Raw genomic sequence first — 17,345 nt, forward strand, 5'->3', positions numbered from 1 at the left:
ATCCTTTTTGTTTCCTCTTTCTTGTTGAAAAATAATTATGCAAGAAAGAAGTAAATATGTTAAATAAGGAATAGATGATTTACTGTTAAAGAAGAACATTTATAAAAAAAATTGTTCTTTCTCTCTATCACCATTTGTATGCATACATAACATCATTGAATAGTTTTGTACTAACAGGTTTTATGTGAAAAACAATGCGTTTATGGTAGTGTAGAACAATTCAATGATATTGTTCACACAAAGAAGTGAAATATCTCGCTTTAAAAATAAGATATAATCGAATCTTTTATGTGATTATGTGAATGTTTCTATGTGGAATCATAGTCATCAAATTTATCGACAATTAATTTTGATTTATTGTGAGATATTCGAGTAATTGGTGAATGTGTATTGCAGTTTATGTAGTGTATTATTTACAATTTGGTTCACACACGTCATCCGTTTTCGATGGGCAAGGTACTGATGTTGGTTCTAGCGTGTGTTTGGTATCGTCTTTAATCAGTATAGTCGATGTTTCCGAAAAGGGATATTCCCAAAGCATTATAGCACCGTCTGCACTTGCCGTAACAATAAATTTATTGTCTGGAGCAAAGACACAACGAGTAACGGCAGCAGCGTGTGCAAGACCCAAACGAATAGTACTAGCCGTACGATATTCCCATAGTTTTACAATAGAATCTTCTGATCCAGTGAGAAAATATTGCCCATCATGACTAATACTTATAGTATTTAAGGTTCCAGCCATCGAACCTTCAATTTCCCGAACCAATGAACCATCCAATGTTTCCCAATAAGCTATTTTGCGATCTGTACCACATGTTAAAATTTGAACGCCGGTAGGAACAAAACATGTTGCCATATACATTGTGCTTCCACTCAGCATGAACTTCCTCGTGAAATTTCTAAAGAAAAAAATGAATAAAATCGCGTATTGTATAATAGTTATAAGAGTTATTATAATGTTGAATTCTTTATTAATGTTGAAGTCTTTTGTGTACAGGGTGTATAAATAGTGTAAAATCTATTGTAGTGTGATTCTACACTTCAGGATCGGCGAAGATTTGCAAAAAGTTCGTGCAAAATTGATCTTAAGCATGATTTTTAAGGTCAACATTTTTTTGGTTACATAGTACTCTACCTCACCATAGCTGACCGGTATAGCAATTTTTAATCGAAAGGTTTTAAACAAGACGGATAGGACATAGACCTGCTCTTCACATATGGCCTCCTTGTTCATAAGATTTGACGGCAACGGATCTTTTTCTTTTAACGGATTACATCCGTTAAACAACTACAACATCCGATTGAATGTGGTTTTTGCCATACAGAATCAATACATAATCTTGGGGAAGAATTGACGGAGATATAGAAATGCAAATTCGGGGCTATTTAAATAGACAGTAAGAGAAAAAGAAATGAAGGAAGATATAGAATATGTAATGGTGAATCTAGAGCATCTATGTGTAACAATAGGTGCTATTTTTTGGTGGTATATCACTGTAGTATGTAAGCACATTGTGAATAAAGCTGATTTAAAAATTATTAAAACTAACATTTTTTTCCGGGAGAAGAAGTCATTTGCGAGCCATGGTTCCTTTCAAACTTTTATTGTTCGCGATGAATAGAATGTGCTACAATAAAAAAGGCTTTCATCTTGACAATCATACTCAGTCAATTTTGCATAAACCTTTTTTTACAGATCTATACCAATCCAGAGGTGTACAATCACGCTACGGTGATTTTTACACTTATTTTTATACACTCTGTACATTAGTTTACAATCTTTTGATTAAATTATACCAAGTATCCAAATACTTATGAATGATAATTTAGGTTTATAATTTTTATGGTTGCCGGATTATTACCTTAAATCCCATAATATACATGTACCATCTGTGCTAGAACTGATCAAACTCTTGTTATCAGGTGAAACATGTAATGACGTTATTGGACCTCTGTGTTCTTTTAGGACTTGCAATAAATGTCGTAATTCAGATTTTGCATTCCATATTCGCACCTAAACGAAGGTGTACGTTTCAATAAATCGAAATTGAAACATTGCTCTAACAAAGAACAACAATGAGTATTCTAATTCGAAAATTTAAGGAGGTATAAAGTTTGTATACCTGTCCATCACAACCACCGCTAATCAGTTTATCGTCATCTTTGGTAATAGTGATTGTTGACACAGATTTTGTGTGAGCGCAATTAATTTCGAATAGTAGTTTTCCGCCATTCAAAGCAAATCCTCTTATCGTACCATCGTTCCAAGCTTCCTCCAATAGATTAACGCAAATTAAATTACGCATGATACGTGGCAACGTACAGTAAAGAACAAAAATATTGGCAGAGATCGAATTTTCCTGTGAAATCTTATGAAATCTGAATTTTAATTACCTACTGTATAATCGATACAACAGTCGTTCTAGAACTGTTTTAAAAATAAATAACAATATTTTGCAAATAAATAAAAGGCGATATAACGAATCGTAACCGAATCAGAAATTTTAATTCCTTATAAGAATTATGCTATTTCACATATTTTATAAAAAAGTTGAGTAAAGAATCGTATTTTGTACAAATTTACCTAGAAGTTCACGAAATGAGTTTGTCTGCGTCAATACTTTTGTTCGTCACAGTATGCTATTAACTTACCCGATATTATGGAACCACCATTACTATTGAAACATATACTGGAACAAGTAAGATTTGACACGGTGATTCGGAGTAATTCTTTTTGGGTGGCCAACTTCCATATTCGTATGTCATTTTTACTAGCGGTTGCAAATATCTCTGAATTATTGCTACAAAAATAATAGGATTTTTATGCACTTTGTTTCCCCTTCGTATTTTTTATAAAATACAAATGAGATAATTTAAAACCAAAGAGATGGTTCACTATGGCATTAAAAAATAAAGTCCAAATAATATAAATAATCCCAAGTTGTATAAAAGTATCATTTAGAGGCTATAAAAATTAACTGCTAAGGGAACTATACAGGTAAATTGAAGGCAAATGGATGCAAGCGATTTTTTCTCATATAACTGTAGTATAAATTCAACCTACTATTAGTGACAAGACACTGTTGTTGTGTGTGCATTATTAGACTTTATTTTTAGCTCGTAAAATGTTATAGATTGGTTATCTTCTGCTGTAATGGATCATTGTCAAGTATGACAGGTTGTAAAGATAAACCTAATGCAAATCTAAAACTATCTCAGTTATTTATATCTGTAATAAACACATTTTCTAGCATTAGCACGTTTTTAGAATATGTTGCTTCGCATTTTACGTCATTTTTCTCGCAGGACGTTGCTTATGAAAAAAATGTTGATGCTAAAATGATGCAAGTTATTTCTCCAAATCTCGATACTCAAACTAAAAGATGAAACTCATTAAAAATTTGTGTATATGTCAAACAAAGAATATGATTTAATTTTCATAGACACCTCATCTGCAACTTTTTAATATTTATGAATTTTAAATATAATTTGCTCGACATATGAAAAGTATCAGTTACATCTCTGCGGTTTTAAGTACCTCAAATAAAAGTAGCTTGTTAAATGTAGAAACAAATGATTTACCTTGGAAATACTAAATCATATATCGAACTAGTGTGACAAGTGACGATTAAACGCATCTGAAAGCTTGATAATTCGATCTCATAAATCTCACATAAGGCGGTTCCTACTAATACCAAATTGTTTTGATAGCGGATCATGGACGTTACCATGGCACACACATTCGTTGTGCGATACTATGCAACAAAGAAAATTATTTTTTTAAATATTGTTATTTGTTGTGCTCTGTTGTGGTTTCTTGATGTAGAGAATTCATATTAGATATTGCGTATGACGTAGACACAATGGTAATGAATACATTAAGAATGTGAACATAATATACATGCAGTAGCGGATATGGAATGATTGAAAGCAATGTAACCAATAAATGGAATTTAAATATTGAAGTTGCTTCCTTATTGCTGTAAAGCCTTAAATTTTTATTTTACATATCGTACATACATATATACAAGAAAATATAATATACATGTTTGTAAGAAATTATGTATACTCACTGCTACTATAGCGGGTATGGTTAGTGACTTGTTCGTTTTATTTGCATTAAGTCTTGAGTCTTTCCTTATTTCAATTAATTCGACTGTTCCATCGCCAGTACCTACGATTAACTTGTCTTTCTTTAAAAGCAACAAGTTTTTCACACCACCTGGATATACTTCTATGTGAAGTCCATTTGCGTTCCTCATGCGTGCTCCCTTGTTCGTTGGTATCTTCGAGTAACATCCTATCATTACGGGATATTTAGTCCCTTCCTCGGATTTTTCTAGGTTTAGCCTATTCGAAAGAAATAAAACTTTTCAATTATTTTATGGGCGAAGGTAAAGAAACACAATTAATCATTTTCTAGTTACAACTTAACACGCCTCTCGGATGCAAAAAGTTAAAATTATTATCATCGATATCATCAAACGAGTAACCTTGCTTTTATGATATCGCCAGATGTTGTTCCGCAATAAACATTTTCATCGTTTTCATCTATAACTACACAATTAATCGAACGTTTGATTTTTCCAACTTTTATATCTGTCCCATATAACTTTTGATCCTTTGAGTTGATACGCCATAATTTAAGATTCCTGTCGCCGCCAGTGATAAAACTTGTTTTACAAATGTTAGCTCGTGCAATTATTATAATATTTCCACATGTTTCGTTTCCAGCAGAAGTACCTGTACAATGTGTAACAGTATAATATGAGTACCACTCACAAAACTGACAGAAATAAATTATCTTAATAAAAACGTAAGTGCGTTGACGCTTTTTTTCAGTTAATTTAGATACTTTAATTCTGTTTGCAACATCACAGTTATGAAAGATTTTTTCAAAATTTGCTTCATATTTTATTTATCACTATTTCTTCACCTAGAGTTATTATGTTATGAAGCTTAAAGAAATTGAAGTATTTATAAGCACAATAATAAAAATTATTTCTTTTTTATGATTGTAAAAATATTTTTTGTGGCTTTGATTTATGTAATGAACTTTTATACCTATAATTCTAATATATTTGTAGTATCTTATTGCTAAGTATCTATTATTCAAATGTATTTTTTACCTTGAGGAAGTAATATAGATATATGCTTTAGTTACGTTTTACGATAATGTTGCATTTACATAACTTTTATTTATTTCTTTGCTGTTTAATCTTTGATGCGTTAAAATACATATATATATATATGTAGAAACAGAGAGAGAGAGAGAGAGAGAGAGAGAGAGAGAGAGGAAGATATCTACCACAAAGAGGAGTTCCATTTTCAATATCCCATATTATGATACGACCATCATCTCTGCCTCCGAGACTAATAAGATACTGTCCATTTTCCGTAAAACACACGTCTTCGACTCTAACTTTGTGCATTTCATAGCTAGATTTCATTGTACGATTTCTATAATCCCATATTATAACCATTGCCTTGAATAAAGTATTTGATCTCTCTTAGTTATTTTTGAAGTTAATGAAATTGATATATTGTAAATTTGTATACTTCTATGGAAAATGTAAAAGTGTAAAAATAGAATGCATATATATAATATGCGAAGTACATAAACTATTACATATATTTCTAGTTAGATTTATTATATTTAAAGAAATATATGAATATAAAAAAATACTAATTTGCATAAATATCCGCAGTCTGGAAATTAACTATTCAATCCATTTTAAACGAATTTACCTTAAAACCATGATGGTTTATTTGGCCGGAAGCTATCAGATCGCCTGAAGATGAAATGCATAAAGCGGAAACGAAATTCTTATGTCCAGTAAGAAAGAATTGTTCACCCGTTTTTACATGTTTGATAGTAATTTTGTTACCCATTGGATATACAAGGTGTTCTCCATCAGGATGTAATCGTAAACCGTTTCTTATTACACCTACAAATAAATGTGATATTCAGACTATGTAATCACTGTAATTTTTGTGGTAAACGGAAGAATAATATTCGTGGTATATTACCAAATACAAACTCTTGACCTTCATACACGATAAATGACACAAAAATATCATAGAAAATAGCAGAAGCAAGCTTAAAATGTATATATATATATATATATATTTCTTTTATATGCATATATATACACGTATAAAGTTTTTGGATTACATGATACGGTGACAAATGTGACAATCAGTCAATTTTATTACATATATTGTGTATATGAGTGTATGCGGGTGTGTTTACACATATGCTGTACATACATACATGCTATATGATTATGACAAAGTTCTTTTTATATTGGAAATTTAATGAATTCTCATTATTGCGAAATGATTGTAATTACTAACCGTCAAATGCTATTATTCCGAATATTTCAAGTTCTTTTAGGGACATAATGAAAGATAATATTATAATAACTCGAATCGACTTTTATTATAATCAACTGATAGCTTGTAATACACAAACTCTTCCTAACAGCATAAGAATTGCGTCGCTATGGCAATCACAACAGGTGTAAGTAATAACGAATATCGAAATAGTTATCGATGAACATAACTAATACGTACTATACATATAATTACAGTTTATAGTAAAAGAAATAAGACGTAAGAGGTAAAATTAAAAAAGAGATAGATGAAATTTAAAAAAAAACACGCTTAAAAAGTAGTGAATTAAATTTTCAGTTTTTGATTTTTCATCGCCGTTGTTGTCTTCATGATTACTTTTTATAATTTGCTGATTTTCTTATTAATGAAAATAAGAAAAATTGGTAATATCGAGCATGGAAAAATATCGATAATATAATCACAGATGGACTACTGAACAGACGTGACATCTTACGGCTTGTGGAACTTTACGTCAGATGTTTTGAAATATATACTAATCGTTCAAAATTTGAAATAACTCTGAAAATGTACATATTTTCTGCAAACATATATTTAGTAAAAAACTATTACAGTCAGTCACACCATTATAATCAGACCACCTTTTAGAATAATATGTAAAATAGTATTTTGCCTTTATTGGTAATAAAATATCGTTTCTGAAAGTAGTATTGTACATTCAATATATCCTTATTTGTCCGTCATTATTATAAGTAGTTTCGTAATTTCTTGGTATTTGATTTTTTCCTTCTTGAAGAAACCTAGTGATGAAATTGCAGTTAATGGTAAGAATATTCTAGAATTATTGCGATATTTATACGATAATGATCCGTGAATTAAAAATATTACCATAGAACTAAAAATATATAAAACAATTGTTTTTAAAGTATAATACATTGATTCTGTCATCTATTCCTGTTGAAAGACTTTATTTGGTTGGTTTTTTGTCCCTAAAGGACAGTCTGAAACTCTAAGTGAAAATGAAAACTTTAACCGATACACATTGTTACATGCGAATAGCCATACTTAAAAAGAAAATAAATTTAGTTTGCAAATATCACGGAAAGGAACCATTTGATATTACACGTAATTGTAATAATAAAAAATAAACTACAAAGGGATTGAATTCGATTCAAAGGAATAAAAATGAAAAAATAGCATAATAATCATACCATTAACAATTTCGAAGACAAAACTATTTATTGGAAAAAAAATCACCCTCTTCGGTACGGCGCTCATCCGCCGCGTAATGATACTTGACATAAATATTTTTATTAGTCGTCTTGTATATTTATTATTGACATTAGTCGATAGACGACGTTCGACCGTGGGTATGTATGTATTTGGTAGTTATCGAGCATAGACAATGCTCGTACTGAAAAGGTTAAGAACATAGTAATAACATCTATATACTATATACTACATATTACATACTATATACATAGTTTCTATTCGGAATTACCGTTTTAATCAACGGTTCATTCAAGAAGGAAATACATATCATAGTATTTTATTTATAATAATAATTTGTCATTCTATAATTACATTAGATTTAGACCTATACTAATTGAATCTTATTTATACTGAATCAATGAAATCTCATATGACGTAAAAATAGATTCAAAATCATAAGATACAAAAATGCATATGCAGATCTAGGTACTGATACGACTTGCATACATATTCATGTACTTCGTCTGCATATGATATCACAGATTATGACGTAAAGAAGGCATAGATCGCAGCACTTATGATGTGTTTATGTGGGACGCGGTGGATTTTAACGTAACGTATCTTGTTTGAAAATAAAAATTTTCGTATTTTATACAATTATGGATTTACTACCGTAAGCATCATTTTATATTATTTTACTCTCTACTTATAATAATAATTGACGATATTGTTACGATAATCTATATCATTTAATTCTCAGTATAAAGATCAAATATGCAGTATAACCTAAATTAGCTATATGTTCGTCTGTTTAGAGAGCACGATTCAATGTTTTGGAAAATTGGTAGATTAAAGACGTTCGAAGATTGGCCTTTTCAGTCCTCTGATAATTCATGTAATCCTGAGAAAATGGCTGCTGCTGGTTTTTTTGCTGTTGGTGGTAAGGAAGAACCTGACTTGGTTGAATGTTTTATTTGCTCCAAACAACTTGATGGCTGGGATCCTGATGACGACCCATGGTATGTATTGCAATGATTTTATTAATTTAGTATTGATGCCAACTATGTAACTTAATTCCAATTACTTTCAGGAATGAGCATGTAAAACATCATTCAGAATGCTTCTTTATCAGTTTGGGAAAACCCGATGAGACTTCATGGACTGTGTATGAGTTATTTGATTTGTTCAAAAAATATACAGTGAAAGAATGCGTAAGTATTACTTTATGAAATGAATTAATTATTTTATAAATATAATGAAGAATATAGAGGATCTATGTATATAAATTCTATAGACACGTGAGTTGGACAAAGCTATAGCTAAGGCAAAAGAAGAAAGTATTCGGCTAGTACATGAAATACCTCACATTTATAAGGGATTAAGAAAGAACTCTAAATATCAGAGTTAAGATTTTGGTAAAGTAATCTGAGACTGGTTATGTGCATAGTTCTATTTATACAACTATGACTTAATTTTTTTATTCTCTAATAAAATATGTCACTGAGAAAATAATACTATACCTTCCTTTTGATGAGATTGTTTACTCCTGTCCCTTTCTTTCTTATTTTCTTGTATGTTTTTGTTTTCTGTTGTAAATTAAATAGTATACATAATACTGTGTTGTATACTCAAGAAAGGAGGAGATAATTCATTTGATAATGATCTAAGATTAGCGAAAACAATAAAACTGAAGTGTAGGAGACATTGGGAACTTATCTCGTTGAAGCAATTTACAATGTCTATTCTTGTCAAACTTGTATAATTTTATCAGTGACATCTTAATTCCAATTTATTATCTAATTTTTATACAAAATATTGATGTCAAAAAGATGGACAATAACTGTTTAGTATACATATACGGATATTACGATATCGCAATCTCATCTTTGAATTTAAGTAATTCTGCCGATGATCCAGTAATACGTCAAGAAAATTTTACGGTTTAGTTACTCGCTTATTAATTAAATTAAAATTACACCTTTAATTTATTCGGATTATGGATTCTGTTCAGAAAACTGGAATCTGTTTCAAGGCATTTAATAAATAGGATAAATCAATCATGTTGTACAGAAAAGTTGTAAAGTAAATACCTCATTCAATACGTATACAACCAATTTTTCAAATGAAAATACGTATTATTAAGATATAACCGCAAACGAAAGATGTTTTCTGTCTTCTTCTGTTTTACTTTTCCTCTCTCCTTCCCTCCTACCCTTATGCTTATAAGTGTGTTTCCTCTTTAATCGAAAGAATGCAATCAATCTATGTACTGGCTAATGCGTCTTACCTTCAACGTTCTTTCGACGAATCAAAGCGCTTAATGTGGTTGATATTAAACAAGTAAAAAATATCAAAAATGGGTACATAATACGTTACGTGTTATCATCCCCCCCTAACATTAGACATACCTTCGTGTCAACTTTTACTAACACGCTTAGCGTCTTATCCACGTTTCCTTTCCCTTTTTGCGTTCAGTGAGGAGCACGTGTACGAGTATAAAATGAATTCGCACAGAGAGCATCGATTCAGTCAATCGTAACATGTAGTCGGGATACGCATATATACCTGTTACCGTCTCTGTTCATAAACTTTCGTGATTTTCGTTGGCTAGATTTATCCTTTCGCTGCGCCGAGTATATAGACTAAAATAAGAACGCGATCGTATGTATTTTATTTGTCTTCGAATCGTTCATACAATTTATGTTCGATTTTCAAGCGTGTAATTTTTTATGTGTTTCTCATTTCAATCATAATCAATCGTCAGAGAATATATTTTCATTCGCACAATGCTATCCGCCTGCAAAATATGTTGTAAGTACGACCTTTTGTATTTTTGTAAATTTTACAAATATGATATTTTGTAATTTGTAAATATGATATTATTTAATTTTCTATAAATCCGATCTCTCGTTGCTAGTAAGACGTCCAAGTTTTTGTAGAAAAAATTACACGCACCGAGTACCACATTGTTATTTAAATGGTACAAAAATTCATTATTATTATTTCCCGTGTAATAAGGAATAAATTTCGACAATTTGTATTTCGAACTGGATATCAGTGGATTTTGCTTCATCTATTCGATAATTATTCGTTTCGTGAGATAGAATAAGAATTGAGATAGATTAAGAATGAGATAGAAGGAGAATAATCTTATGTGGGTAAATCAATTACATATGCGATAAAAGTTACGTAAATGATTTGTTGAAAAAAAAGTAATATTAATATTTCATGGTATCGTGGTAATAAATTTCTTCCTTAGCTTTGTAGCTTGACAATTAACGATCATCGAAATGTACATAAGCGATGTAGAGTTATATCGCATTGGCATATCATTACATACCTATCGATGCAGATTTCTTACATTTATGGTAGTTATTGCTTAATCAAATAATTTTTTACGCAGAAAAATGTCAACGTTGTTTAGAGAAACATTACGAGAAGTTCCGTGATCTGTAGTATTAGATGAGTGATGAAATCAGTAATAATAGTCTATCGTTATCTTAGGTAATCTGTAACTAGGTGATGTATTTGAATTTTTATCAAGAATTCTTTGAATTCCCTTGCGCATGGTACAAAAAAGCATTAAAAAAAAAAGATTGCTTTGCCTTCAAAAGAAGAACGAAGCAAAGTAACGTAACGTGTAAAGTGTTGAGCGGAAAAGAACTAAAAAAATTCATGAATAAAGTTTTTGAATGTGACGTAAAAATAAAGGTGAAAAATATGAAAAATACCGTGTTCCGATTAAAAAGAGATTTTATATAGCATTGACTGGTTTTATGTAGAGCGGCAGCTAGAGAAGGTTGACCGAAGTAAGGAAAATAACTGATTCCACATATAAGACAGAATTATAGCAATTAAGATCATTTGTATCTACGAAATAAGCCGACAATCGCTTTCTCGTTATCTTTACGGCGAATCAACGATTCTGTCTGCCGATATGATCATTATTGGTAGTTTTTGGCCTCTTATGTTTGGATTTTCCTTATATTGTATCAGATAAGATAAACTCGTTGATGCTGCGTCTGGTGATATTTAAACAAAAACTCGAGTGACAAAAATTTATGCGATCGTTTGATTGTATCATGGATCAATAATGAGTGATCATTAATGATTTAGAAAACACATCGCATATATATTCTTTCAATTTTATTTTTTTTTTTTAAATAAAAAAAGTCAATTGCTCATAATTCGTTATCATCTACAAAAAAAATTGATTTTTCCTTTTGATTCAATACATATAGTTACTTGATGTAAAACTGAAAACTACAAATAGAAAAATTTACGATATGAAGATGTCAATGATGTTTGAATAATGGTAGATACCAGAAAATAAGGAAAAATTCGTCTAACATCCTGATATTGTGACACAGATAGAATACAATTTATTGTATACGTATATAGATATAGATATTCATACTATCTTCTAATTTAAAATGTTCTCTGTACCATTTCGAAACTGAAGGGAACTGAAGTTTTATATATTATTTTCTTTGCACCGTTTTTGTTTCTCTTCTTAAAATATTTAGTCATTATTTTGTTATAGTCTGTATAATGTAACTTTATTTAGAAGGTAAAAAAATACGGAGAACTTCAGATATTTCAACACATCTTGGAAAATGAAAAAATGTTAGATAGAACATTATAAGTAAGGAAAACGATATAGATAGCGTGTACGTAACTATATAAGTAGCACTCTTCTCATGGGTCTCGATATATTGCTGCAATATACAAATATTCTTTATCATCGTCTTGTCGCCCAGTTTTTTATTAATCTTTTGGTTAGAGTTCTAATCTGACCGTTGATAGAATTTATCCGCCTATTATTTCCTGGTTATGTTTCACTTTTTTTTCCTTTTCGACATTTACATTTTGATACATGATATGCTAATAACAGATGATCGCGAATGGAATTTCAATTCCTCTATTTGTAAAACATGTTGTCCGTAACTTTAGTCCCTTCAGATCATAATTACATAATTAAAAACAGATCACGAATTATCGTTACCGGAATCGCTAAATATCGGAGTATGACCTTTTGTATCAAGGATATGTTCGTTTTCAAATTTCTCTCTCTCGCTCGCTCTTTCCTCTTCTTCCATTCCTCTCTTCTACTCCTTGTTGGTTCAACGTTTGCCGTTTACCTTTTCAATAAGCACAACTCGAAATCGAAATTATGCGCTATGCCGAAGTCAGTGATACGTGCAAGGAATCTGACCTTTACCTAGATAAGTTTGTACGGTTCGTTAGACAGCTGCCAATAGGGGAAAGGCTCCGCTGCTAATCGTCATTCCTTCCGCGCTGTTAACCTCGGGCTTTCTTCTTTGCGACATGACAGCGTGAGTTTATTTATCGACGCTATTACCAATAAGAGATATGTTTACATGCACACAGGTGGAAGAATACCGCAACGATGGATATTCGCAATAATGGGTTTTTTGGCGCTCTTTAACGCTTACGCGATGAGAGTCTGCTTGTCGATTACAATTACCGAGATGGTAATTCCGATGCATGAGAATACGACACACTTCTATGACAATACTTGCCCGGTCAGGAATGAGAGTGGGAAAGGGGGTAACAATGGCACGCAATCGTACGCAAAACGGTATGAGTGGAGTGAGACGATGCAGGTAAAAACACACGCGCATACGTGCATATGTACACTGCCTGTCATACGTATAAGTAGACAAACACCTGTTGATATTTAACACAAATTGAATGCTTTTCACTGCTTTTAGTTTCTAATTATATTACTTTTTTTTTAATCGCATTCAACTGCCAAGGTTATTAGCTACTACTTCTTTGGTAAAAACAATGCACATGTTATTCTCACTTTTGCTGGAGGTTCCAGTACTTTAGGCTTATTAGCAAGATGTTTTTTGAGACAATCATAGTGGTACGCGCGTCTAAATTATGTTATTTTAAATCTGTTATTTCATTTGCATCAGAAGTGCCTTATACGGTAAAATATTAAGTAAATTAAAATATTCTGGAGCTTCCCAATAAATTAAACAAATACTTTAGATTTCTAATACTTACGGCAGGCAGTGTATATGTGTATATATATATATGAATAATATGTACTTACGATATCGAAAGAAAAAATATTGCAATAATTACGAATTGTGCTTTAGGGTACATATGTATTCCTATATGTACTTTGTAATACACGTTTTTAATCTTTCTCATTCAGGGTATTATCTTGTCGTCGTTTTACGTGGGCTATGTGATAACACATCTACCTGGAGGGATGTTGTCTGAAAAATTCGGTGGGAAATATTCCCTCGGTTTGGGTATATTGGCGACCGGCGTTTTCACGCTAATTACACCGCTCGTCGTAGAATATGGAGAAGCAATAGGTCTAATCATCGTACGCGTGTTAATGGGCCTTTGCGAAGGGACAACATTTCCGGCGTTAAACGCAATGCTCGCCCAATGGACACCACCGGAGGAAAGGTCCATGATCGGTTCGTTGGTATTCGCCGGTGCTCAACTCGGCACGGTATTTGCCAACTCTTTGTCCGGTCTCATTATTCATTACTCGGCGATAGGATGGCCGGCTGTGTTTTACGTATTCGGTAGTGTCGGAATTCTTTGGTTTTTGATATGGCTGGTAACGTGTTTCAATAATCCAGACACGCATCCATTTATATCCGAAAGAGAACGAAATTTTCTACAAGAAAGGATGCACGCGCATACGCATAAAAAACCACCTTCGGTTCCATGGAGACACCTTCTTAAATCTGTACCGCTTTGGGCATTAATAGCGGCACAAGTTGGTCATGATTGGGGCTTTTTCACCTTGGTCAATGACCTTCCGAAATATATGAGCAGCGTACTCAAGTATTCGATCAAAGACAATGGATTACTCTCCGCATTACCCTATTTAACTATGTGGATTTGTAGTGTAGTGACATCTTGTTTGGCTGACTGGATGATCACGAAAGGCCTAATGTCACGTACTAATGTACGTAAATTGGGTACTACCATTGCCTCGCTCGGACCAGGAGCATTCATCATAGGTGCATCTTATGCCGAATGTGACAGAACAACTGTTGTTATTATGTTTACCATTGGTACGACATTAATGGGTATGTATACATATATGCAATACATTGGATAACAACAAAAACGGCTCTTATCAACATTTTTAATTCTTTAAATGATAACACATTCTAGTAGTTAGAATTGAAACTCGCAATATTTTGCAATCGATGTTATGGAAATCGGGCTTAAAAATATAATTTGTTTACGATTAATCTAGTTAATCTAAGATTAACTAGAGATATGTGTAGTGTAATTGAGCCGTTCAGAAACCACATTGATCAACTTTATAAATTGAAAAGTACGAAAAAGTAGTAATGTTATAAATACTGCTTTTTAAATTTACCTCAAAACTTATTATTATTTATGTTATTTTTCAAAATTTGTTTCTTGAGAATTGAATATTAATCGCGTGTTTATGTAATGAAATTAAGGGATTAGATACTGACAGATGAAATTAATCAGTTTGATTCTCGGGAGGTTTAATCATATAATACTGCAATATGATGAATAAATTTCGTTAATAAAAATTCAAATGTATCGAACAGGAATATAAAATTTTAGAGTCCGCTTTTCTAGAAAAAGATAAATATGGAAAATGGTCGTTTTTATTCTGAGCTCTTCAATTTCTTTCTTTCGATTTAATTTGGAAATTTCTATTCTCATTTGACTACAAACTCTATTTCTTTCCTTTTCCTACCCTAGGTACATTTTATCCAGGAATGAAGGTGAATGCTCTAGATCTCAGTCCAAACTATTCTGGCACCTTAATGGCTTTAGTGAACGGAATAGGCGCTTTTACCGGTATTTTGACACCGTATATCGTTAGTGAATTAACTCCGAATCAGACACTTGCCCAATGGAGACTCGTATTTTGGATTGTTTTCGTTGTTTTCGTCTTAACTAATCTGATTTTTGTACTGTATGCAAGCGGAGAAGTTCAATACTGGAACAATCCTGAATTTGTCAGAAGAGAAAGGGAAGAGAGACGGATGAAAATTGCAAACGAAAAAGGAGAAGTTGCTAAACCTAAAGAGCGATTGAAAATATTTTCGACTTAATGTAATTCGCGTAAAAATCAACACACGTCGATTTTTACAGCTTGAATAGAATATGCATGAGATACATATTAGATACATGCAGATAAGTTCTGTGCATTGTATATATAAGTGACTCGTTAAACTTAAACCATAAAACATGTATCCGTGTCGTTTATATTCATGACTATCTACCTTATTATACTCGCTAGATTTTCTATTAATTTAAAAAAATTCATTCCGTCTACTCGTTTATGGAATGTATTAGACCTCTAAGTGTAATATAGTTCGTTTCTTTCTATAAACCGATATTTCTTATTAATGTTTTAGGAATGAAAACATTCTTTTCTTAAGCAAAATATCTTCTTCCTTAATTATATTTTCTTTTATCACACTTTATCAGATTATGCAATATTGAGTATAATGTATAACAAACGGATATTATAAACAAAAAAAAAACAAGAGAAAATATGGTGAGGGAACGAAATTTTGTACAGCCTTAATAGTATTTCAAATTTTTCGGTAGTTAATATCTTTCCTTTCTCTTCTTCTGTCTAGTCCAAGTTCCAAACGAATGATAAGTCGAACAACTGTGGAGATACATTTCCATCGAACACACGTTAACGAGCGAGAATGAAAGACACATCTGGCTATTATGTTACATTGACGTGTTCTCGCGACTAACGAGATTCAGCGTACCTGAAAAATATTTTGTAACTACGTGTGTTAAAGTAAGTGTGTACATCGTTAAATATTGTTTCTGAAATAAATGAGAAGATGATGAAAAAATATACATATAGATATATATGTGATTGTTTAAAATAAAACGTGTGCGTATACACTTATACATATATGAATGACAACATATATATTATGAATAGGAGTATAAAACATATGACACGTACGGCAAATATTGGCATAAATTTCTACATTTGTCTCTTTATTGCGACGTGAAAAAAATAAATGTATTTTTTTGATTGCTATTATTTAGTATTCATAATTATGATTCGAAAAATTCTATCACAAATCGCCCATCCCTCATTTGCTGCAACGATGATATGACATAATTCAAAACTACGGTTTACTTACCGTTTTATATAAGCAAGTAGTAATAGCAGGTAGTAATATTTTATCACATATTATACACCACTCGTTTAGTACAGCAATGATACGACGTAACTCAAAAATGAAATTGAACGTTTTATGTAATCAAGAATCTTTCTTTCTATACCAATAAACTAGTAATATTTTATCATATCAGACATTTACTACAATAATAATACACCATAACTAACAATAAGTAATAAAGTTGAACACTTTATGTAAACAAAAGCCGTTCTTTTTATACCATTGAGGTAATATTTTTTATATCGAAAACAAATTTTGTCTTGTTTTTCTTTTTATAACAAATAAGCAAATATCACATAAACAGCTGACAAATTTTATACATATTTAGGTATACATGGACCGTTTATTTTGAAAGTGATGTAAGTCCATTTTGGTAAAAAAATGAGATATCACATAATTTGTGATTAATTTAGTGTAAACTTTTTATTTATAACTAGTTAATATTTAATATCTTAAAAAATGCCAATGCTTTCTCCAATTTAAAATTGGCTAATAAAAGAAATTGCGTAGCAATTAATTATGAAAGTGGTGTAAGTCCAATTTCCATAGACATAGGTGGCGGGAATGTAC

General features: G+C 31.4%; 3 protein-coding genes across 5 annotated transcripts; 2 read left to right on the forward strand and 1 right to left on the reverse strand.

The window, feature by feature from the left end:
- Positions 1 to 64: 64 nt before the first annotated feature.
- LOC139992976 (cilia- and flagella-associated protein 52) lies at positions 65 to 6,500 on the reverse strand. Of its 2 annotated transcripts, none has more exons than XM_072014316.1 (10): positions 6,361 to 6,500; positions 5,752 to 5,951; positions 5,312 to 5,489; positions 4,497 to 4,746; positions 4,077 to 4,353; positions 3,586 to 3,758; positions 2,656 to 2,804; positions 2,127 to 2,272; positions 1,866 to 2,017; positions 65 to 902 (listed from the first exon to the last, which is right to left on the reverse strand). In XM_072014316.1, the coding sequence occupies exons 1-10, from the start codon at positions 6,404 to 6,406 to the stop codon at positions 410 to 412; spliced, it is 2,064 nt and encodes a 687-aa protein (XP_071870417.1). In that variant the 5' UTR covers positions 6,407 to 6,500; the 3' UTR covers positions 65 to 409. The 2 variants fall into 2 exon arrangements, with proteins under 2 accessions (XP_071870417.1, XP_071870416.1); XM_072014315.1 differs by lacking the exon at positions 6,361 to 6,500 and adding an exon at positions 6,034 to 6,174.
- A 1,582-nt stretch (positions 6,501 to 8,082) lies between these two features.
- Positions 8,083 to 9,447, forward strand: Det (baculoviral IAP repeat containing deterin). Its single transcript, XM_072014324.1, has 4 exons — positions 8,083 to 8,242; positions 8,385 to 8,588; positions 8,660 to 8,780; positions 8,864 to 9,447. The coding sequence occupies exons 1-4, from the start codon at positions 8,229 to 8,231 to the stop codon at positions 8,975 to 8,977; spliced, it is 453 nt and encodes a 150-aa protein (XP_071870425.1). The 5' UTR covers positions 8,083 to 8,228; the 3' UTR covers positions 8,978 to 9,447.
- Positions 9,448 to 9,513: 66 nt separating this feature from the next.
- Positions 9,514 to 16,902, forward strand: LOC139992977 (putative inorganic phosphate cotransporter). Of its 2 annotated transcripts, none has more exons than XM_072014319.1 (4): positions 9,514 to 9,651; positions 12,961 to 13,196; positions 13,760 to 14,657; positions 15,316 to 16,902. In XM_072014319.1, the coding sequence occupies exons 2-4, from the start codon at positions 12,996 to 12,998 to the stop codon at positions 15,669 to 15,671; spliced, it is 1,455 nt and encodes a 484-aa protein (XP_071870420.1). In that variant the 5' UTR covers positions 9,514 to 9,651; positions 12,961 to 12,995; the 3' UTR covers positions 15,672 to 16,902. The 2 variants fall into 2 exon arrangements, with proteins under 2 accessions (XP_071870420.1, XP_071870419.1); XM_072014318.1 differs by lacking the exon at positions 9,514 to 9,651 and adding an exon at positions 9,738 to 10,380.
- The last annotated feature ends 443 nt before the right edge of the window (positions 16,903 to 17,345 follow it).

The sequence above is a fragment of the Bombus fervidus genome, chromosome 12, assembly GCF_041682495.2.
Source record: "Bombus fervidus isolate BK054 chromosome 12, iyBomFerv1, whole genome shotgun sequence".
NCBI classification, from domain to species: Eukaryota; Metazoa; Arthropoda; class Insecta; order Hymenoptera; family Apidae; genus Bombus; species Bombus fervidus.

Coding starts and splice junctions, on each gene's coding strand:
- Det (XM_072014324.1), top strand. Junction 8,589..8,659: donor GATCCTGATGACGACCCATG/GTATGTATTGCA, acceptor AATTACTTTCAG/GAATGAGCATGTAAAACATC. Junction 8,781..8,863: donor AATATACAGTGAAAGAATGC/GTAAGTATTACT, acceptor TAAATTCTATAG/ACACGTGAGTTGGACAAAGC.
- LOC139992976 (XM_072014315.1), bottom strand. CDS start 6,148: ATGCATATAAAAGAAATATATATATATATATATATACATTTTAAGCTT. Junction 3,759..4,076: donor CCATACCCGCTATAGTAGCA/GTGAGTATACAT, acceptor TTTGTTGCATAG/TATCGCACAACGAATGTGTG. Junction 2,273..2,655: donor TGGTGGTTCCATAATATCGG/GTAAGTTAATAG, acceptor TATTGGAGGAAG/CTTGGAACGATGGTACGATA.
- LOC139992977 (XM_072014318.1), top strand. CDS start 10,356: ATGCTATCCGCCTGCAAAATATGTT. Junction 10,381..12,960: donor ATCCGCCTGCAAAATATGTT/GTAAGTACGACC, acceptor ACATGCACACAG/GTGGAAGAATACCGCAACGA. Junction 14,658..15,315: donor CATTGGTACGACATTAATGG/GTATGTATACAT, acceptor TTCCTACCCTAG/GTACATTTTATCCAGGAATG.